Source organism: Solea senegalensis, linkage group LG1 (assembly GCF_019176455.1).
Source record: "Solea senegalensis isolate Sse05_10M linkage group LG1, IFAPA_SoseM_1, whole genome shotgun sequence".
Classification (NCBI taxonomy): Eukaryota; Metazoa; Chordata; class Actinopteri; order Pleuronectiformes; family Soleidae; genus Solea; species Solea senegalensis.
This window is the reverse complement of record NC_058021.1, coordinates 40487402-40511563: the sequence shown is the minus strand read 5'-3', so window position 1 is coordinate 40511563 and position 24162 is coordinate 40487402. Positions and strand designations below refer to the sequence as shown.

General features: G+C 40.7%; 1 protein-coding gene across 2 annotated transcripts in view; it reads right to left on the bottom strand.

Annotated features, from left to right (window-relative positions):
- pard3aa (par-3 family cell polarity regulator alpha, a) overlaps positions 1–24162 on the bottom strand; it is a 314117-nt gene that overhangs the window by 51982 nt on the left and 237973 nt on the right. For both annotated transcript variants that reach the window (XM_044031983.1, XM_044031991.1), the window contains exon 21: positions 21123–21416. In XM_044031983.1, the coding sequence (XP_043887918.1) occupies positions 21123–21416 (294 nt within the window). The remainder of the gene's footprint in view (positions 1–21122; positions 21417–24162) is intronic.

Sequence of the window (24162 nt, the reverse complement as noted above, 5' to 3'; positions counted from 1 at the left end):
ACCATTTATTGTATCTTTGTACGGCATCTATCTTTGTCATAATGCAGCTTTGGGGTTTTCTATTCAGCTAAAGATACAAGTGCAAATCATGTGGAAATCATGTTTTCACCAACATCCATCAAGGACGTTGATGGTGAGAAAAGTGACTGTGCAGTTTTGAATGTGCAAGCTGTACCACAGGTTACGCACCCTTTGTGACTAAACCCACACCAAGGACGAGATTTAATACACAAGCAGATGTTGTTTTGTTAATCATTTACGTCCTGATACGACGGACTGACAAAAACAAACACTGCAGCCATTGTGTTGGTGAGGTGAAGACATCAAGGTCTCCAGATAACCTTGTTTATTCCACTGTATGCCATATAATATGAATCTCTGCTATCTTAACAGCCTTGTCAGGTTAAAAACTAGAAAATAAACAGTGTTACTGCACTCCTGTGCTTCTAGCTGTTGCCTGTAATCTACCCAGGAATCAGGGCCTTATTTTACAAAGTGCTATCTGGAACGTAAATTGCATGGGGGCAAAACAAAAATCAATAATTACTTTAATTGTGTTAGGCTAATGTGCAGGAAACTATCTAAGCTCACATCAGCTGGCATTGCATGCAGACGGGCACGGGGCAGATAACGGAGGACGGCTCTGTTACACCTACGGGCTAATTACCAGCAATTCATCAGACAGATGCTGCGATGACAGTTAATTGATTTGTGAATTAATAATAAAGGGGAAAAATAATTCTGCTGCCAATGCAATTCCACCGTCATGGTATCTGGCCAACAACGAGACGCTCCGCATGCTGCGGGGTGTTTCTACTGATTGGTTATTAGTGAAACTATGAAATCAAATCAAGGTAGATGATTAAACACCTAATATCAAAACTTTACCAACAATACACTGAGTTATTTCCAGTTTTATTGTGAAATTGCCATAGCTGTGGCTATTACAGGAAAGACCTCTGAAGGGATTTATTTCAATGTGTAATTTATCCAGTTATTTATACATGGAAGTACTGCTAAATCACAGAAATATACTGAATGAAGTTAAATTCATTCTCTACCGCTTCATCCTCTACATGAGGGTTGCAGGGAAGCTCGAGTCAACCCCATCTGAAATAGTGTGAAAGCGAGTTACAACCTGGACAGGGCAGGTCACGAGTCCAGGGATAAAGCAGATCTGCACTTTTGCTTTGGTTTTTGAACTGTGGAAGGTACCCGGAGAGAACCTACTCACACACAGGGAGAACTGCAAGCTCCACACAGAAAGGCCTTCAGTTATAGTAAAATACTGCTAAATGATAGTAGATGAACTGCAAAATACAGGCGCCTACAGTTAAAGTGCACTATCTATATGTGCAGTTAAATATTTTACTTTGCCTCAAATATTTGCTGTTATGTTTGTTATCTTGATCTGATGGTGTTTGGTTTTTCACTTGTCACTTTAAAGGACAGCCAATTCTTCTACCACAAGACCTTTCTCAAAAAACAAATTTCCCAGTTGCTCACTGGCTGAGCTTTTAGAATCTAACAACCAGGTTGGTTTCCTGTTTGTCAGCCACCTGAAGGGAGAAAGCAGTGGGCACCATGCAGAGCCCATTGTGGGAAAACACTACTCTAACGCCCCATGTTAGGGCACTTCCTTTCACAAGCTCCTCTGGGCCCTTGTAAGGGAAATAGAAAGAAGAAAAACACTAACAAAGAAAGAGAGTGTTAAAAATAAGGGGTTGGAAGCATGAGTGGATTCATAGGCGGCAGCAGCCGGGCCATGGCCAGCAGGGAAAAAAGGTTATAATGCCACGGTGGTTGGTTAAAGGTTGTCTCCAGGTATGGGGGATGGCTACACTGAGATGCAGAGAGAGCACAAGGAGGTTAGGGGGTCGTGAGGGACTGGAAATAATGAAGAGGAAAGCCTTATTCACTTCCTTGGTTTAGCCTTTGGCCTATAATGAGGGCTCTTGACACCGGGGAGCACACTGATACGACACATTTGGCAACCTAGCAAATTGACCTGGGACCCTGATGGGTGATTGACAGCTATTCCTCGGGGCTCCTAAGCTGTGTGTGCATGTGTGTGTGTGTATACACTTGCATTTGTTATGTCTTTAGGACATTTTCTGACATAAACACTGACCTTGTCAGGACCAGTAGTCCTCATGGAGACCAAACCTTGGTCCAAATGGACAAATGGACCTCATTTCGGGTACGGGTTGAGTACTTATTTTTACCTAGACTGTGATTAGGGTTACACATTAACTGATGGTGGCTTTGGATAGGCTGCCCAAATGAATGGAAATAAATGTATAAGGAGAAAGTCACACTGACAGTGAAGGATAGAGAAAGTGAGACAGGGCTGCTGATGGTGACGATGGTGGCGAGATGACGAACATAAAATATACTAACCAGCTCTGGAAAGGTAATAGTGGGTAATTTAGTTCAGGACCAAATTAGGATTGAGGTTCAACCATCCACATGGCCTAGACCACAATTGGACACTAATGCACGTGCACTCATTTCTACCTCACTCTGCCTGGCTTCCAAAAGAAGCTTGGTAACACATTTCAAAAAGCTTTTTTCAAGGCCAGACACAGAAATGCAAGTGATAGAAAAGATATTTTTCCATCTGTGATGTATTAAAATACTGTGTTATTCATTGTTATTCAACGATCATAATAGTCCCAGTTATCAGCATAGTTCTTTATCATATTTGCTTGAATCAGTCTTCATTAAATGTTACCTCAACCATTCAGATAATGATGGATTTGCGTTGCAATGAATGTATGCAAAGATGAATGAATGAATTGTGGAGATTAATTTTGCAGATAAACTTGATTGCCTGTTATTTATCTGATTGATATAAATGATGTGTTTTATACTTTTATCATTTGAGCACTTTACTGGTTCAATGTTGTATGTAATAGAGAATATTATTACTTTGATATAGAAAATTAGTCACTGATTCTCTCTTACTGTTCATTTCTGTTTTGAGATAAGGGCAAGTGTAATGTGTTCCTAATGACTGTACAATCACTGTATGTTAGTGATGTCTCAAATAAAAAGCCTGTTGCTTAGGTTGGTAACATGGTACATCCTTTTAGTAAAGCATAGAAGAGGTATAATTTAAATAAAAATCCTAAATATATTTAAATATTCTATTGACAAGAAATGACATCTAAACACAAACTGAGAATTTTAAACCTCACAGGTGTTCGTTGATAAATATTATCTACATCATACTTGCAGCCCTGCTCATATCTTTAAACTGATGGGCTGTGATGTTTGGATGAAGATGAAAAGCAGAAGATTTTTCTGTCTCTCTTAACCAAGAGGACGTATATCAGTCTGACTTGGGTGTAAACACCGACTAACAGTCTATTTATCTCACATGCCAGAGACCCTATAACTTCACCACTACTCAGCTCGTAAAATAGACTTCTTAACCTGGAGGGGAAACTTCTACCTGACGTGAGGAATTTAGATACTGTCACGGCACAGTAACCTTAACAGGGGAAAAGGGAATTTTAGAGGAAGACACGGCTGAGGAAAGGCGAGTTTCCATGTTTAAAAATGAGTCTTACCTGCATCGCATACTGGCACTGCAACAAACAGTGGCCTGCAGTAAGGGAGAGGAACTATCTAAGCACTTCTTAACTTATCTGCAATGAGTTTCAAAACATCAACAAGGCGCGGAGAGGAATTTTGGCACTTGGGGTGTATAGTCCAACACTAAACTAACTGTCTTTATCAGCCATCCTCTATCGTGTTATCCTCCACATGAGGGTCACAGGGGGAGATGTGCCAATCTCAGCTGACACAAGGCAATAGGCAGGTCACACACTGGACAGTTGCCATCACAGGGCTAAATAAAGAGACAAACGCTCATGGTTAGAGTGTAAACCTAATCCCCATATTGCATGTTTTTGGACTGTTGGAGTCCAAAAACTCAAGAGAACATGCAGACTCCATGTTCCAATTGCAAACCCGGGTCGTCTTGCCTTTGCTAACCTTGCTAACGTGCTAACAACTACAGAAAACCGTGTAGCACATTTATTGACATGATTTCTGTCACTCTGCAAATGTCATACAAATCACTAGTTCCAAACAGAGGCAATTGGTCACACCTCTTGGAAGTGGGAGGTGACTAAACCTTCTCCAGACTAATACTCAATCTCAAATCAGATTGAGATGCAGTCTGGCATTAGCTGAGCTAAAGGTCCAGAATGGACAGTTTAGTAGGATTTATTGGCAGACATTCATTATAAAAGCCATTAGTATATTTGATACCAGTGCATAAATGCTTTAATATATATATATATATATATATATATATATATATATATATATATATATATATATATATATGTTTATAGATATATATAAAAAAACTTTTGGGATTTCATACCCTCAGAGTTAAGCGTAAAGAGTACATTTTTCTGAAGTTAAGAATCACAGCTTGTTAAGGACATGAAGAGTGGGGGATAAACTGGCAGCTCTTTCCAGTGTGTAGCCATTTAAAAATGTCAAAATATACCAGTTAATTAAATTAGAAAAGCATATAAAAGCAGCTAAGTGATATCTAATCATACACACCAGTAAGAGATATAATGCTATTAGAAGAGGACTTGGTGACGGTGTAAGAAAACAGACAAAATACATGAAAGCTCCTCTTCTTGCCATCAACACACAGCAGACACATGGCCACCTAATTAACATCCACTCTATGTCCTGTAAACGTGCCAGTGTGTGTGCGTCTTTAATCTTAGTCAGATAGTGGGGAAACAAATCAAAACCACAACAAAAGGAACACAAAAGTATTTTTGCTGGAGGCTTAAAATGCAATGCCACGACACAAGAAAAAAAGACATAAGCAATAAGCAAATAATAATAATAAAAAAATGTGGTCTCACGTGAATGTGAGCAATAATGACACAGTGACAGCTCTGGTTTATATGGCCAATAACCATGTCACAGTATCATTGAGTCAGCCTGTGAATTATAGCCTCTGATTCTATTGCTGCCATTTTTCCTTAAGTCTCCCTGAGGAGCAACACTGTCCACATGTCCACTACATTCTTCTGCCTCTGGGCTTCATGAGGCTGGTGGATCTATGTGGTCGCAGGCTGTTGCTGCTCATATCTCTGATGGTTGTTTTAAAGACAGACTGATGGGAATGATGAGAGCGATGAGGAAAGAGGTGGAGGGAGGCGGTGTTTAAGGAGCGTCCCTGTGGAGAAGAAGGGTTGAGTTATGGAGCGTGGTGGAGACTGGAAACACCTCGCACTACGCCGCTAAGGTTGGATGAATGATGAGAGTCCACAGCTGTGGCCTCGACAGGGAAGCGTGGGAGTGTGAAACACTCCTCACTTCTATCCATCGAGCCCTCTGGAAGGTAGAGATCGACTTGCCTTTGTGTATTCACATCTTCTGTGTGAATCTTTGTCTAGTTCACTGACTCTCCCTGTCTGTTTGGTCTTTTCTCAACTCTTTTCTCAAGTCTGGTCACTTTTATGAAACTTTACATAATAAATGAACCCACACATCGTATCCAACTCAGTGAATTCTGCTCAGACGTCACCATTGGTGCTGTGTCCAGACATTTATAGATTCCGGAAAAATACAGTATCACACACACACATCACGGCACCTTTTATTCACTAAATGACACCACATCTAAAGAGCTAACTATTTGTGATTAATGTGTTCTATTAGCTGGACTCACAGTTGCTATGATCTCCTCTTACAGAGCTATTGCACAAAGATTGTATTGTATTTTTTATTTTATTTATTTTACATAGGTGTTTGTACTTTTGGTCCTCTTGCCTCATCATATGGGTTTTAAGGATTTGATGGGGACGAGGGGAGGTGAGAAGTGAAGAAAGAGACCAAATAAGTCTTGTTTGTCACTCAAATGACAGTCATGATGCCGTATATATACGTATGAGCAATAAACTGTTGATTTTTTTTATAATCCATCAAATATTCAGGCCCATCCAATAATTAAAATGAATAAGGAGCTTGTTTAGCTAAGGTTGCACTTACATTATTTGACTGACAGTTTGCTTAATTTATGTTTTACTGGCTCATTCAAAAAAATTGCTTGGCAATTGCAAACGTTTTCCTGTAACAAGTGCAATAAAACACTTTCCTTTTTAACATATGTATAGCATTACTTATTGAGGAGAAAAAAAGGCTCAGAATGTCACATTAGCTTGTTTGTTAATTATAGACAAGTACACACACAATGATTCCAAGCCACGTAAAGATTTAGACAACATATACTTCATCTTAAATGACACAGGACACATGTTTAAGTAGAGTTATACATTTAAATTGGTGACACTGCAAGCTCTGATATGTCATGATGGTTATATTTTAAGACTGTATTCAATGTAAACTTTTAACTTGTTGTTCTTCAGCTTTTACACCCTTTGCTCATCTCTCCTTTGCACCCAGCGCTCCCTGCGTGTGCGAGGCAGTGACGATGACACAGCATGCCGTCCTGATTACCAGGTAAAACAGACAGAGGAGTCACACACAGTGTGACAGCGCTGGAGTCACCCTGGCTGAAACGGCTGAAATGATGTCTGTCAGATGCAGCCATAATGCTGTTTATAGTGTGTGTGTGTGTTTCCTGTGACAAATGCACAAACACACACACACAGCACACAACATGAAATATGGGCTGTGAACAATTTCATTAAGCGGGACATTTTGCTGTCTGCTTGCCTTGGCCACCTCCAGACTAGCAGATTGAATGAGACAAGACACGGGAGGGTGTCTGATTAGGAGGAGGCTTACACCATCACTCTGAAGCCTTAGGTAAGATGTCCACTCTCTCTGTCTCTGTGTGTGTGTGTGTGTGTGTGTGTGTGTGCTGCTTTCACCAATGGACCACCAACCCAATGGAGTAGCAGAAAAGACACCATTTTTTCTTTTCTCTTTCCCTGTCATCCTCCTCTTTTCCTCATCTCCATCCTTTAAACTAAGCTGATTAAAAGGCACACCCCCACCCCCACCACCACCACCACCACCACCTTTTCCAAGTCCCACCCCAACTCACCAACCACCAAAGCCACACAGCCCTACGGCAGTGCGGGGCTCTCACTGCTTTCTGCATGAATATTAAGTGTGGGATTTGTGTCACGGGTTTGAAATTGGAAATCACAAGTTTGACTAATCAGCTTTGGACGTTCCACATTCAGGGGTTTGTGCACGCCAGTGTGCATGTGTGTGCGTGTGCACATGCATCTCAAACCTTGTCTCCAGTAGCAACAGAGAGCCCCGTACACACACACACACACACACACACACAGATGCAACAAAATCTCCACACCACCAGCCCTGATCCTGCTGTGAGTCAGAGTGCTTATTCATTATTGGGGCCAAATACACCCCCCCAGCACACACACACACACTCCCCTACACCCCTTCACTGCATTCACTCCCACCCACCTCTCATTTAAAAAGGGACCCAGAAATAGCCCAAGAGGCTATTAAGAAAAATACAGCCAAAGGAGGAGGAAGCTGTAGGGGTTTACAATCCAAAGCCATTCAAGGGTACACTCCAGAATCTCTCTCTCTCTCTTATTCTTTGTCTCCCCCTTGTCATCCATCCTTCTCCCTCACTCTATCTGCCTCTCTTTGTTCTGACGATTCAGTGCTTTAGTGAACATGCTCATTATGGCTCGATAGCCGGGGCTTGTTCAGTATCCCTGGCATTGGTGGAAAATGGGGAGGAAAGATGGAGATAAAGAGGGGAAGATGGAAAATGAAGGGTGTGGAGTGAAAGAGACGCATCAGGAAAAAGAACAAAAAAAAATAAGGGAATTCAAACTGTGAGTAAGGAGCTTTAGTGAAGCAAAAATAAAAGAAGAGAATGTGTATAGAATCTTCACAATCTCACAGCAGAGGGCATATTAAATTGGAAGAGAAGGACATAACCTGGGATATTTAAAACAAAAATCACACTTTCTATCTTTTTCAACTGGGGCTGGTCTGACTTTTCCCCAAATTATGACTAACAATGCACTTCTCATGTATTATGCAATATGTGATTAATCATGTAATCTATTTAATGTTACATCTTTTTTTCTGAAGCACCTTTGCTTCATGGTTGGACCCACTGAGTATTTAAGTACATGAAAATGATAGAGAACATTCAATTTCATCATTAACAATAGTAATAATATACAATTTAGTTCATCCTCATGCTTTTACTGAACGCTGATTTAAAATACATACAGTATATATATATTTATATATATATATATACACATATATACATATAGATATTTATTTACATGAAAGTCTGTGGAGATTTTCATATTGAATGTGATACTGTCTACATGTCTTACTGATTACTGAATGTGTCTCCTGATAGCAATGCACTATGACAAAATGCCACACAATGATGTTACTTCAGGTGCCGGAGTCAGTGACGAAATCTCTAACCTCTTCATCTCAGAACTTTATGACCTCAATGGACTATAAAAACTGATTCCAAGACCCTAGTGATATATGGTTTGATATGTAACTGCTTGCTATAACCATGACTCAGGCTCTGCTGTGAAACACATGTCTGCAGAGATTTACTGTCATGATAGAAAAGACACATAGAGTATGAGAGAACCGGCGTAACCTTACAGTGGAATCCTTTTCTTCTACACTGAAGATGACCGTGTCTGCTTACACATGTGGTAATAGTGAAACTTATCAATGATACAGTGTCTCATCCGCACTGTGTCTAGTCAGGTATGTTTTTTTCCCACGTTATGTTTCATATAAAACTAGATTATACATTAGTTATGATGCAGCTCAATAGTAGTAGACATTTCAGTGATGAGGAATAGGCAATTTGAAAAGTCAAATCCAGTAAATCACTGTGATTTGAAAACACTACACTTACAAAGTGCCTAAGCTACTCTGCTGATGTCAAACATCTTCAAAGGACATTATCTCAACACACCAGGGAGCGATTTTATTTTAATTTATTTTATTTATTCATGTAACCATACCTTCTCCTCACATTTGTTTTCCTGCCAAAGTCAGCTTCATAATGTGAGAACCACTGTTTCCAGTCAGAACCTCGGGCCTTACTGTGAACCACTCTATTAAAGTTCTCCAGCACAATCATCATTCATCCTGTTGAGCTACATTATGAATAAATGACTGTCACTGACACACGCCAGAGAAAGAATGATGACACACATGCCTGCTCTCAGACAAAACACAACCACACACACAATACTAACACAGATAAAGAACTCAGCCATAAACACTAAACCATAAACTCATTAGAAACAACAGGATTTATCATCTATAGTCTGCTTTCACAGCCATAAAAAGGATGAACCACAACTTAAAACAAAAGGTCATTTAAAACCAGTGTGGGTTTTAAATGACATCCTTGACTACTGCTAAAACATGGCCATAATCCAGGATAAGACTGACTGCAGGTCAGCCTGGCAGTGAGCTTTTAATGATTGCTCTATAATTGCAGAATGGGGATTATTCTTTACATTGAATCACAGCAGAGAAGACAAATGTTTCAGGGAAAGCTTCCGTCACTGGGACACTTAAGGACATTTAGCTGGAGAAGATGTAAAGCTCAAGAATGGTGAAGTGGAGTGATATCCTACAATATCGCCAACAGCTCACTCTAACAGATCTGAAAGAAGATAGCTCATTATTATCAAGTTCAGTCACATTAAATATTGTAGTGTGTAACTTTTAAATATAAGCTCATGTCTGTTGCATTCAAACCATGGCCAAATGAACTCACACAATGCGGATTAAGCCAGCTCCATATAACTTGTCCCCACCCACCCCAGGACTTCTGGTGTATACACACAAATGCTCCCCCAGTCAGGCTTGATAGTGGGTGGAGGATGTGAAATAATGTTAACTCAATTCTGTTCACAAAAGACCAACGGATACCAGGATATCATCAGACCGTCATCAACAATAAAAACCATCCCACGTTACACTGTACTGGTGATGGAATGTTAACTGTTAATGTTCAGACCAGAGGAACCTAAAGAGAGAAAGAGAGGAGACGAGTTTATTACCAGGAAGTTAACATGGCGTTTGGTCAAATCAGTGAGCCAATTCAATAGAGCTGACTGCGTTAAAATGCCGCGGGTTATTAACTTTCCCTGTAATTCCTGTTGGCATAAACAAGCTCTACCAATCACAGTGAGCACACTGGAAACTGGAGGAAACTTGTGTAATTTCCTTGAATACAACTTCTCTTCTTTGAGATCAGGCCAGACTTTAAGACCTTTGGCTCCATGATGATCCATGATGACATCATGGTCCCATTACAGTGTACAAACAAGACCATGTGCCGCCATTACTCTATTGCAACGGGGCTAAGAGCTTTTTTTTTTTTTTTTACTGACATGCTGATGGCATTAGAAATGTTTGCCTGCCCTCATACAGAGTAGGTTTTTTATTAGGGTCCCACAATGATCTCAAACGGGTCAGGCTCAAATGACCTACCAAAGCACTTGTCTTATTTCACTGGAGAAATATCCTGTAATCCAGTCTGGGTATCAAACACAGCCTGTAAAACTCACATAGCATGAAGCCAGAAACATGAACACGAATAGTAGAAGCAAGGTTTGCATTTCAAAACTAATATAAATCACACGACTGGGAATACAAGGAAGCAAAACACCTTGAACCGAAATGATGTTACATTTCATGAATTGCCAGCGTTTGTCCTACTGCTTCATCACATTATACTGGTGCTGCCAAATACACCATGAAAAGGGATATTACACCACATTGCAATTTAATCAGCATGTGTAAATTAAAATGGAAGCTCATTATTTCAGAAAAAAAAATGTGTCCAATCTTTCAAAAGACTTTGCACATGAACGGCAGGGAGAAATGATAGTGGTGTGCACTATTTCAGTAGCTCCACATGACTCAATCTCAAATATTGGAAGGAGACTTGAGACCGACGGAATGTGTCACTCGCTGGTCTCGTGGATTTGGGATGTATTCACCCATTCAGTTCTCTGTAATTACAAAGGCTCTCGCAGAGATCCAATTCGCCGCCGGGAGCTTGTTCAAGGCACAGGGATTGGGACGACAACCACCACAGTCTGACGTAGGAATATGGATCCTGCTCTTAAAACAGAGAACTACTAACGCTTGTCTGCACTGAGTGCACCGGCTCGCTGGTTCAGTTGTGGACGGGGGAAAATTTAATTATGTGCTCTGGACACACTGGCTGGCTTTAGATTAGAATAGACTAATGTCCTGATACAGTTGTACCCCACTGACCATTTAGAAAATAATGTTCAGCACATAGTTGGGTGATTGAAGCAGGTGACTAAATCCCCACTCCCTCCAGTACAAAGTAGCCTCCTTTTGCAGCAAATATAACATGGATTCTATCACTATTGCAATAATGTGATGGCAGGATAAGAGGTTAGGCTTTTTACAAGTATATTATGTCGTTGGTTCAGGGCTAATAACAGAACTGTTGATTTTTAGCAGATATTTGCTAATATTCTGTGTACATGTTTTTAAAAAAGCAGCCAACAAAGATCTGAGGGTTGGCACGCTTCTTGATGTCTGGCAGTCTCTGGGTATGCCTTTAGTCAGCAGGCAAAGAAATGAAGCGTGAGGATGAAAGTGACTACAGCGAATACTTGTGGGAAGTTGTTTTGGGGAAGCTCATATGGTAGTAACATGTTGTTGTTTTGGTGATTTTTGCAGTTACACGGAGTGTAAACACACATGTCTTCAGTTGTAATGCAGGTATGCAAGTTAGGCCTCATTTGATCTCAAATCTGGACTGGTTTATGGAAAGGAACATATATAAGGGCAAGATTTAAAATACCTCTTCCAACCCATGAGTAACTGCCGGTCATATGTAGCAGCTGTGTCTGATTCTGTCAGAATCTGCTTTGGCGCTGCATTTCACTTGTTCTTCTGCCCAGTTTGTGATCTGCTGTCTTCAACAAGTCCCATTCACAGTGAGAGGGGAATCCCCCAACAACAACTTTCTCGGTCTCACTGTACTTGCTTTCAAAAGGGACACATGCAGCAGTTCCTGCCTGACACGCCGAGGCCACTTTTATGTGTATTTTATTGTTTGTGTTTGTTGTGTGATGATTATTATTGATATTGGCAAACGTGCCAAAATCCCCCGATATGACTAATGACTAAAACAGTGGGTCGAATAAGCCCATTCTCATTCCAAGAGCACCATATACCGCCACTCTGTCACCGTCCCTCAGCAAGGTAGCCTTCTGCATCTGAAGAAGACTCACCAGGAGGCACAGCTCAGAGTGTGATCAAACAGTGGATATCCACTCAGCCTAGATATTTATTCTAACCCTAACCTCAGTCCTTTTCCTGGCCCTAACCCCTCACTCAACCTCTGACTTTTACTTCACCCTTTCTCTGCTCCGAGCATCTAAATGTGTCACCAGTGGGTTTACATTTCAGTCAATTGAAAGCTTGGTGCGTTGCGTTAGAGACACAAGGTATCCTGCATCTGTAAGGCTCTATATGACACTGTTTCAAATAATCCACTATTATTTCATTATGTTTATTTATTTTGCACAGCGCAGATAAGTTATATCTGCTGCGACAAACAGTATATATATATATATATATATATACACAGCTCTGGAAAACATTAAGAGACTTTTTGATTTTTAAGTATGTGTTTGAGTAAAACATTTTTTGAGGGTCACTTGATGTCATCCTATGGTTGCTGAGTGACAATCAAATGAACTGACATCCCGAGTGTAGCTTTTTTGTTCCCAATGTTTGCTGCTCGACCTTGTTCTCATGAACTGCCATATTAGAAATTTTAAGGACAGAAGCAACCTGACGTTCACTGTATCCCTCGGCCAGCAGAGCCAGAATTGAACCCTTCTTTTCCTAACTCAGAATGTTTCTTGTTATCTCTTTTGGCATGATCAGTGGTTATTTCTTTTGATTCCAATGACTTCTGAGAGTAATTTGAATGGGCATGACAGTCTGCTTGCTGACACGTTTCTTGCAAACTCCTGCTCCTGCAGTCACCTGCACACAGCGATGCTATCTTAGCAGAGTAAACCCCTGATTGGTTTATGAAATTATGTTATCTATCATGTGAACATCAGGGTTTTCTCTGACAGAAACCTCATATTGACGTAACAGTCACACTGCAGTGCGTGTTATTCAATCAAAATGGATTTCTCAGTGGCTGAATATGGAGAAAAGTGTGCCCTACATTCGCTAACAGCGTGTTCTCTGTGTGCTTTCTCCTAATTAGTTGCTGTGACATTTACAAAACAAACAATCAAATTCATTATACATTGGGAAAAAACTTGCCATACCCTGTGAATGCTTGTCTATTTTGTTAATCTCTCCTTACTGCATTACAGTCAGTTACCCTGTCAGACAACAGCAGCCTTAAGGAAAGCTGAGGAGGGATTAACTGTCTATTTGCAGGTGCTGATTGCTTAGAATGAGATGCCCCCTGGTGCTGATCTACAAACGAGGCTTTGGCAGCACTGTCGGCTTTATCAGCTTTTATCAGGCTTATCTGTCTTTGTTTGGTGACAAGCCCTGAATCTTTTTGACATATAGAAAAAAAATCTCAAATCTAATACAGTCAAAGACACTCGCTCCGCCCCCATAATTGCTTATTGATAGCAAGTAAGGAAGTTATTGTGTATGAATTACAACCTTTATATAATTCGCTAAGTAAGTACCACAACAGAAGTTATAATAAGACTTCATCAATATAGTGACATCATGTGACAAAAACAATCATGGCGTGCTCTTCCCATTACATGATACACCATCAATAAGTGCTATTCAATGGCTAATATAAAGCCTTATTGTATTATGAAGTCACATTAAGATTAAATGATCTTTTACAACCTGGCCGAACAACAATTAACACCAGTAAAACGCATCACAAGGTAGCAATAATTAGTAATGAATTTATCAGTTAACTGTTTATCAGCTGATGTGCTACCTTAATGTAAAGCGTTATTATATTATATATGTTCACTTATAGAACCAATCTACTGTCATAAGGCTGTTGGTGTATTTTATTCATACGAGACAAAGCCCCATGGTCTGGGCTTATGGCCCAAGACCTTGTCATCTCCTAGACAAGGCCCTGGGCAGCACTCAGCCATATCCAAACAACCTGCATCTCTATTTCCCATTTTTCTGCCCGAAATGGTGTGCTCCCCGTTTGCTTTCATCTTTTTTCTGAAAATTCATTAGCTGCTGCATTCATGTCTTCCAGGCTTCTAGTTTGAAGGACCTTGATAAAATGCATAGGTTACTGTACTTGCTATGTTAATCAGCTTGATCCACTTGATGTAGAGTTGAAGGAGAAGTGGGTCTATATTATTCTCTCTCTCCGCTTGTCGCTCTCCCTCTCTCTCTCTCTCTCTCTCTCTCTCTCTCTCTCTCTCTCTCTCTCTCTGTCTGCTTTCAGGCTGTTTGCTTTCTTAAATGAATGTAATGGTACAAACGGAGGATAAATTGCCTTCTTGTGCTCCATCTCATCACATCCATCCCACAGGGCCCTCTCCAAAGTGGGAGGATGAAAAAAAAAAACAGGCCAGGAAAATAATTCATATGCTTTGCCTGCGAGAACCCGCGCGATAAGGACGATGTGCATTTGGTGCATTAGACTCCTGCACTATCGCCATGGCACAGAATGGGCTGCGAGCAGAGGGCAAAAGGCAGTGTGAATCGTGTGTGTGTGTATATCAGACGTGCGCCCTCATTTTGTTACCTATCTACGGGGTTTACATGATGCTTTTCCAACATCTCTCCGGTGACTGAAACACAATCTGCACAGCTTTACCAGATGCTAGGGAAGTCCTGCCGACCCCGCTAACAGCAAAGTGACCTGAGGATTCACCCAAGCTCATTCCTTACACTGACCGCTTACTCAACAGGAGCTAACATTCCACGTGAACCCTCTCCATTACCCCACTGTCTCTTTTATATTCTCAATTAGAGCAGGAGAAGGCGCCGCTCCAGACATTCACCGTGACACTAATTTCACACCCACACATGGATACTCAGAGGAAGTAATGGAAAACGCTACAGGATGTCAAAGACAAACAAAAGGCAGCAGCAAAACATGCTGTCATGGCTCTGGGAATAAAATGGGATGCAGTCAATGTTGCTTCTACATCTTGTTAAGCTTGCTATCCTTACAAGAGGCAAATTAACTGGATACAACCAAACACAGTGGAAGAACAGAGATACAGATAAGTAAGTAAAACATAATTAGTTACTACTAATGTGTGCGTCTCGTTAAAGCAAACCGCTCTTTGATGACAGACATATCGGGCTTCATTCCCCTGGGAACTACGAGAAAATGTATTAGAGACTCACGAGCTGTTATTAAATGCAGATGCAAGGGTCATAAAAGATTCATTTGTTTACCAAAGAATTATTGAGTTTGCATTTAATCAACGATACAGATGTTGCAGTCAGAAAATGTTGCTAATCTCACTTTGATTGCGTAGAAATGAAAATATAGGCAATAAAAATCACGGAGACTGATTGTTGATTGTGGAGTTAATTACACATGCCAAATAAGAGACAGCAAACAATAAAAAAGTGATTACTTCAGATTGGCTGAGTGATCATCTGATTGTGGTGGAATTGTTGTTCATAAGAACTTACTCCCCATTTGCATCACTATACTGGAGTCATTTAGTGGTCCATTCAGAACATTCAACGCAGATTAAAAGCAAACTATTATGTCTCCCTGTTGGAATGTTACTGTTGTGGTGGTGATGAGGATGATGAGGAAACGAGACGATAGTGAATGAATGGTTCTTGGTGATGATTATCCAACAACTGTAAGGTTAAAAGCTCTGTGGCGCTGAAAAGCATGTGCAGGTTTTGAAACTTTGCAGTGGAAGTCTATACAATACTCATCATTTGAATGTATAGCATGTGCCTCTGAGCAACTCCAAGTGTCCCCATTTGCACAATATAGAGTCTTCATTCCACATCATTGTTGCATGTAAACCTGCAAGAATGGAAAAGGGAACGGGGGCAGAGAGAACGAGAGAACAGCAGAATGGGATGTGCATGTTTCTAAACGGCAAAATAGGGGATTTATGTATAAAATAAGCTTTAGTGTGAAGGGAGAAATCTTTGCAAACTTTCTGACCTTTTATTAACAATAAAAAAAAAATGTTTTTGACGCCTTATCATTCAATTTCAAGAAAATATAAAACGACAGAATTTAGGTGTGGGGAGAGAATAAGGAGAGGAAAAAAAACATTGAGTGTTTCTTAAGTGGAAGATCTTTGGGTTCTTTCTCTCTCCCTGCTCTCTGCTTGCCAGGCTCTCTGGAGCTGCTGAGTTGAGGACGTCAAGGGTTTTGGGTTGCTTAGCTCCATCAGCTCCACAGCTTTTCCTCCATTCCTCCATCGCTAACCCCCCAACTTTTCTTCTCTGTGTCTCTCTGACTCTTTCTCATGCCCATGCTCTAAGGAGCTTTAGAAACTCGGCTGGGTAATGGGAGCAGCAGTCAGTCAAATTGCTGTTTCAAAGGTGATGCTTTGTTTCATGCTTGCTTCCCACAAAATCCCGTCGAGCCTGGCACCTGTCAGGTTGTCGTTCTGAGACACACAGCATCCAACGCCAGTCACCCAAACCCCACAGTCCCAGGGCAGAGAGGGGGGGGGAGGGTGTTGACTTATCAGCTGCCTGTCAAGAAATGAGGTCATTCCATTTTGCGAGGTCTATTAATAAGGTGGAAGAAATGCTAAAAAAGAAAACACCGAGTGTGGGTGTTTATGTAAAAGCTCACTTTCATATAAACGCTGTAACTGACAGAGCAGGATTTATGCCATGGGTTTTAGGGGGGAAATACTGTTTATGTTTGCTTCGTATTAGTTTTAACAAAACTGAAGATTTCTATGGGTGCCCTTCTGTTTTACTGAGTGTGACAGCACTGTCAAAACACCACTGGGCTGCCAGCTTTAATAACATAGAGGTTGGTTATAAATTGTCAAATAAAGTTCCCGTTCTACCGTGATCTCGTAGAGGAACAGTAAAACCTGAGACGGCAACATGGACAGGATCTCTGGCTGGACTGAGAAACTGGGGGTCCTCATAACTCCAATGGTTTATAAGCTCATGTCTGACTCATTCAGGCTTTACAGTCACACTGACCTTCCCATTACGGCTCCATTATCAAATGTCTATTAGAGAGGTGTATTCCTGGGCTGTTTATCCAGCTGCAGCTTCTTATATGAAGAGTTAAGAGTGCAGGTTTGAAACCCTTGGTAAGTCAAGGGTGAATGCATTTATTATGGTATAAAATGAATACATGTGTGTGTAAACACATGAGGCATAAAAATGCAAAACTATAACATACAGTTACTGGCAATTGCAGGCATTTGGACCCCACCCCTTCTATAAAGGAACACTATCCCACATTAACTGAAGGGTCCGTAAGTGTCTCTAATTTGGTGAGTGGATCAGAGCAGAGCTGTCTTTTATTTGACTCAAATATTGTGTTTTAATGACAGCACTGAGGACATACTGTAAACAAACCAAAGAGATCCCAGACTTGTGGGTGCACTTGCATTGTTTGATGTCTTTCCAGCTATGCTAATGTTTGACTAGACGGCTTTGAGATGAAAGACACTGATTAGTTCAAGTGTAGTCATCCTCCAACACACTCTGCCTCTGTTGAGCATTTGGTGTGTTTTCCCCCAGCAAGGACCGAAAAATAAAGGAAGGCTGTCAGCTAATTTCAACTCAATTTACATCCATTTACTTGGTTCTGGAGCCAATATTGCAGCATAAGATTTGTGCCATGTTTGGAGAAGTCATATGATAATCAGGAGATGGCTCCCACCATGGTAATTTCCTCTTACAACATTATTTACTATGCTGTAGGAGATAGTGGAAGCTAGCCAGCAACACACTTAAAGATCTATTCCAATTTAGTATTCCCTATATGAGTTTCTGTAAAATAAACAAACATACAAACATCAGGCCACACAGTGATGCACTGTTGCCTCACAGCAAAAAAAGATTACCAGTTCACCACTCCATTCTGGCCTTTCTATGAGGAGTTTGCATGCTCTCCTCATATGTGCGTGGGCTTTCCTCCTGACTATCCAGTCTCCTCCAGTCCAAAAACATGCAGGTTAATTGTTAATTGGTTAATTGGCATCTCTCTCGCCCTGCCTCAGCTGGGATTGGCTCCAGCGGCCCCGCAACCCTCATGTGGAGGATAGAGCGGTAGATAATGAAAGAAATGTTGGTATCACTAAATATTGTGGACTGTTTCCATATAGACAGTAAAGACTGAAATGTGTGTGAATGAAATATTTATTTTTATATGTTGCTTAAGTTAACCCAGGTGTGTAAGACGGTATAGGTATCTATCAGATCACTGACCATGGAACCTAAGTCTACTAGAAAACAACTCCAATGTCCTTAGATAAGATAATTGAATTGCTCATTAAGGCAGAGCGTGTTTCTTTGGGGTCCACCTCAGAGGACAAGGTCTGGGAGCAGTGTTCAGGTCAGAGATAACTGTTGCTCATTCTTCTCTTTCTTAATGAAGACTAACTGACATCAAGGAATGAGCAGCAATCCCTGAACAATCATTATCTATTTTCTTCTCTTGACCCTTTAAATAGGATTTGTCTTATCGCTATTCACTGAAATATTAGGTTAGTAGTTTATGGCGGCGGGACCAAAAATAAAAGAAAAAGTGAGTTCTACTGAATCTCTGTATTGCAAAATTAAAGTTTTGAGAGACCTTTTGAAAAATGTCCAAACAACGATTGGACATTCTACTGTGCTGGAATTGCATTCTATGAAAGTTCTATTAAGTTTAATTTAGAAATGTAAATCATTGCTTGTATTTGTTATGATAGGCAAGTGATGGGACTTTCCAATGTGACTATGTTTCAAGCTCCTTTTTGTGAGTCATAAATAAAAAGCCTCTGAGCGAAATAAGAACCAGTGCATATGATTATATCTCAAAGGCAGCAAAACAAATATTACAGACATACAGCCACAGTGGCATACACTAGATATGCAAAGCAGCAAGAGGTGCAAAACAAAAATGCAGTGTTGAACATGCAGTGCATATTTCAAATCAAATAACAAGCCTTGCAAACAGCTAATCCGACTCTGAAAGTAAAACTCCTCACTGTGCTATCAATACTCAAGGCTCAGACACCCAACTGAATTTAAGCTTGTATGTATAATTAACATGCAGCACTAAGCTTGTTATGCCGAAATAAACCCATGAAGGAGAAAACTCACAATTTCCAAGAAATGGTGACAACAAGAGAGGAAAGTAGAATAAATAAAGCAGGTTCTTTTCATGCTATTTATGTTTTAAATTTCAGAGGCAGCCACACTAAGAATAAAATGCATCTAGAATAAAAAAAAAGTGTATTAGAGATACAACACCTTTCAAATAGTCAGGGGAAATATGGCCAGGTTTTATTAAACTTCAGCATCAAACAACATCTGAATATATGATATATTTAAACAAAAGAGCTCTTTAGAAATCAGAACCCTCATACAAAAATAACTCATTTTTAGCCCCTTCAATTCTGCTAGGAAAATCGGGCCAGGGTTTAAAACTGTGTCCCTGAAAGGAGTATTGGTATATCCACTGAATCAGAAGCACCATGTATATCCCAGAGCAGCATCATAGAGTTTGGATCTGAATACACAAGCATGAGACTCATCAAACATTCAACTGGCTGCCAGACACTACATCAACTTCTGCTTTGTCATTGGGATAGTTGCTATGACAAAAAAGGGGCAGGGAAACAGGTGAATACAATCTTTTCTTTAGACATACACATTATTGACCTACACTAAGCCCCAGGTGCACTGACACATGGACTTTGCCTGATATCACCGAGGACAGACAACCTTGTCGTTACTGTCATGGGTGGGTTACTGCATGAGGATTCTACATCTCTAAATCCTCTCTCTAATGGAGGCTCTCTCTTTTGATCACACACAGAAACTCATAAACCCCATCCCACATGAGCCCGAGACAATATTGATAGGTCACAATCCCCAAACTGACAGCTGTCAATGACAGGAGGTACAGTAGGTGTTGTCTCACCAATTAATAACACTCAACACAAAGGTTGGAAGAAAATATGGGCAGAATATTTTTCTTATGGGTCATGGGGGAGCTGGACACAGTAGCCCAACTCCTCCATCCAAGGTACAGGGTGTCCCTTGGGTGTCTTACTGTATTAAAGTTGAAGAGTGAAGTTTATGAGTCAACTAGACCTTCAAATGCAAGGTTACAAGATACAAGATACAAGATATATTACAAGAATAACTGAATCCAAATGTAACTAATGTTACCTTCAGCGAACATTGGTTAGCATGTTGACAACGACAAAACGTATTTGCAGTCTCTTGTACATAGACTGTTCCACCAGTATTCCCAAGCATTTATGATGTTTTCCAACACATCTCTGCTTATAATACTCCATAGAGATATAACAACTGCAAGACAGTATTTTGAATCTCCGGCAAAAACAAGTTGAAGACGACTTATAATGTGTTTCTTGTAGAAGTAGCTTTTCATCACTATTCCAGGATACTGTCTGGACAGGTCTCTGGTCCACCACATGGCCAAAATACTACTTGTGCTTATCTTGTGCTTATTTTATAGCCTATGTAGCCTATGTCCAGAGATTTAAAGTTAGCAGAGTAAGTTATTGGTCACTTTCACTCACAACATAAAATACACACAAAAGTCCTGTTACTGAAAGTGAAATTTGAATTAAAAAAAAAGGCATTGTGTCAAATATTCATGTAGGCAGTTATGAGTGATCCAACCGTGCAGCAATAAGAAATCTGAGCCCAGAGATGCAGTATGACTCTCTAAAATCTGTCTGACGGGCTGTGATGCAGGGATAATGTAAAACATTTAAAGCCATAAAGCTCTCACTCTTGTTTTGCCTTGTGCATGGATTTTGCCTGCTTGGCTTGTGGGACACCACATATGAGGTGCAAATGAACGAGACTGTTGTTTGTCTGAATGTGTGGAGAACATAATCAAAATCCTTAAGGAATGCCAACGATATGACCATTTTTTGATCGCTCCTTACCTGTCTGGAGCTGCAGGACGTCCATTGCGAGGTTTATTGACCTGAGCATACAGAGCTTCCAGTGGTGGACCATTCTCCGGAGGACTCGAGGGAAGCTGTGGACTTTGAGGGAGATGGTAAGGATTACTGTATGGGTCCATGCTGTTGCTATCTACTGAAGAGTCTAATGATCCAATGCCAGCATAGGTGTGCTCTTCATCTGAGCTAAAGGTGGGGCTGACAATATCTTGGATCTCAGCGTATTCCCTCTCCTTTGCCTGCTTCTCCCGAATTTCCCGTGTCTTGGCCTGAATTCTGAGACAAAAACATTGAAGGGAAAAAGTGTGATACAACATGTTTATTTATTGTGGATTATCTGGCAAGCTGAAACTGTAACACATTGTTCACACTCTAAACTGTAACAAGGCAATATATGTGATGAGTCAAAACATATCAAATAATCAGCATTTCATCTACTATATACCCTGGCAAGAGACAGACATGGCAACTCACAAATGATATGCATTATAGAAATGAATGCACCTCATGGGACATGTAAGTGTATGAGATGTTCATGATTCTGATATACTGACATGTCTGATGCTCCAAATGTGTATGCACATTTTTTACAGCTTTAACGGCAAGAGACAAATATGGTAACTTTCAAATTAGGTAAAAATGAAATGACATAATGTCCCATCCAAGTTTAGATATTGATTATTAGATACTGATCAAAAGTTTTTTCAAGTGAAGAATTTTGAAAGAAATTTATTTTTCCAGGAAGACTCAATTTATGTCCATTTTCAACTAATATTAAGGTTTATGTACCTAATTGTAAACCATTTAGAGAATTTTGACCAATTATAAATTGGTTAAGAACCTCAAAAGTCAGTTTATATAGTATAAAAGTAGTTGTTTGGAAAGTGATGTCAGTGGGCACGTCATGATCTACAGTTTGGACAGAGCTCCATTGTCCATTGTGTGTGCTCTCTGTTCCACTACAACTGGTGGACTGAATAGACTCAAACAATCTTGAATGTAACTGCTTCAAGAACGTAAGTATGCAGCTTTCCATACGCCAGAGGGCTGAGGCGAGAGTACTGATCTTATTCCACAGGTTCTCTAACAAGAGTAAGCAGGAAGGAGACAGTTCATTCTTGTCTGTCCCTCCATCCTCCATCCCACCCCTTTATCTCCCACTATGCCGTTTTTCTCCCCAGGATCACTTTCACACAACAGCTCCATTCACAGGACCTTTCCTGTCTCAGAGAATGGTTACGTGTGAATGCCCATCTGTCCACAGCTAACAAGATTCATGGAGTCATGGTGTTGCATGTTTGCCTGGAGAGCTGGCACTGTAGGAGAAGGGAGATGGACATTGGGGGGTGGAAAGGAGAGGGGTTGAGGGCAGGTGGGGGTTGACCTCCCACTGCGGTGACCCTGACAGCAGCCACCAGACTGCTCACTGGTTCCAGATGTTGAATCCCAGCTGTAGGCTAACACACACATCCACACACATACATACAAGAGTGCTACCTCCCTGTTGCTACAGACTTCCCCATTACCTCAGGTCATACATGAACTTTGACCTCGGCTGCTGCTTGTCATTGATGACTGACAGGTTTGGAGCAGAGCTAAAATCCCCCCAAGCCTAATTTTGTCCCCCATGTCTGTGTATTTTAACAGTAATCACATTTCAAACATCCACCATTTTTCAGAGCCAGATTAACCCAATTCCCACATCCTACCATTGACTGCCTTGTTTATTTTTAGCCATCCGAAATCCCATTTTCTTGGCATTATCTCCAGAATGAAATTTTGATGGCAGCCTGATGCAATGTTGCATGCCATGCTGCCACATACAAAGCCTCTAAACTTTAAATAGCTTTGTGTGTGTGTGTGTGTGTATTTTTGCACCACTGCAGACCAGGTAAAGCACGGAGATGATTAGCTCAAAGTACAGTTGCATGCACTTGATGTGGTCTCACGAGGTCGCTCAAGGGAAAAAAAAAACAATTCCCAGAAGCCTTTTCACCTGCCATCTGGCTTAAGTGATGTCAGATCTCTGCCAGAAAGGACCAGACAATGATGTTACCACAGGTTCACGGAAGTCCACCGGGACCTCAAGACCCTCTGGCGTTTTACAGACTAATCAGATTCATAAAAACAGGAATATTGACATTTGGGATGAGATAATGGCCTTGGCTAGACTGGCGACATGAAGCTAAAAGAGAGCAACTTCCTTTCCAGGGCTGTATAAAGGTAATACATGCATTTTAATAAAAGGATATTAACAAGAAAATGACACAGATGTGAGCCATGCAATTGGTGTTGCGACCACTGGAGCTATTCTGATTTTGTCGCTTTTTACAATGGTCAGCTTTCGAAGCACAATTTTGTTTTTCTATGTCAGTCTTCACATGTGAGGTGATATGATATGACTCTTTTGTTGATAAGTTTGTGTGTTTGTGACGGAAAAAAAAACCATTATGCTGCTGTGAGAAGACACTCTGGACTATTATATATGGTCAAATGCATATTTTCTGTATTGCAATAGTTAAAGAACACCACAAAAGGTGTGCCACACGTGTGCCAATCTGTGCTTATAGAGGAAGAGCATTATATTGACATTTTGTAAAATGCAAAATAGTTCCACAGTTGTTGGGAGGTTTACTGTAAAATACAGACCTTGTAGTTACAGTATATTCATTTGTGTGAAACACACAAGCATTATTTCTCTATGTTCTCTATGTCCACCCTATTCCCTGCACAGAAAACTTTTGAGGGTAACAGGGTTTGAATTTGTTAGTGATTTTCCGTGCGCTGTAAGACGCACATTTGCTGGAGAATTTCATACCTGAAAGTCGTGTTCCTGATAGACGACCTGCACCTGCTGCTCCACGTCCAACTCCCCTCCTTCCCCCACTCTCTCTTGAGAGCCCACCCCCGCACTGTACCACATATACTCCATTAGCCAATTAATGGCCCAGCGTGTTAACACTGAGGAAAGTGCTGCCCACACTAAACATGTTATTACTCTACAACCCCAATTACTAGCCCC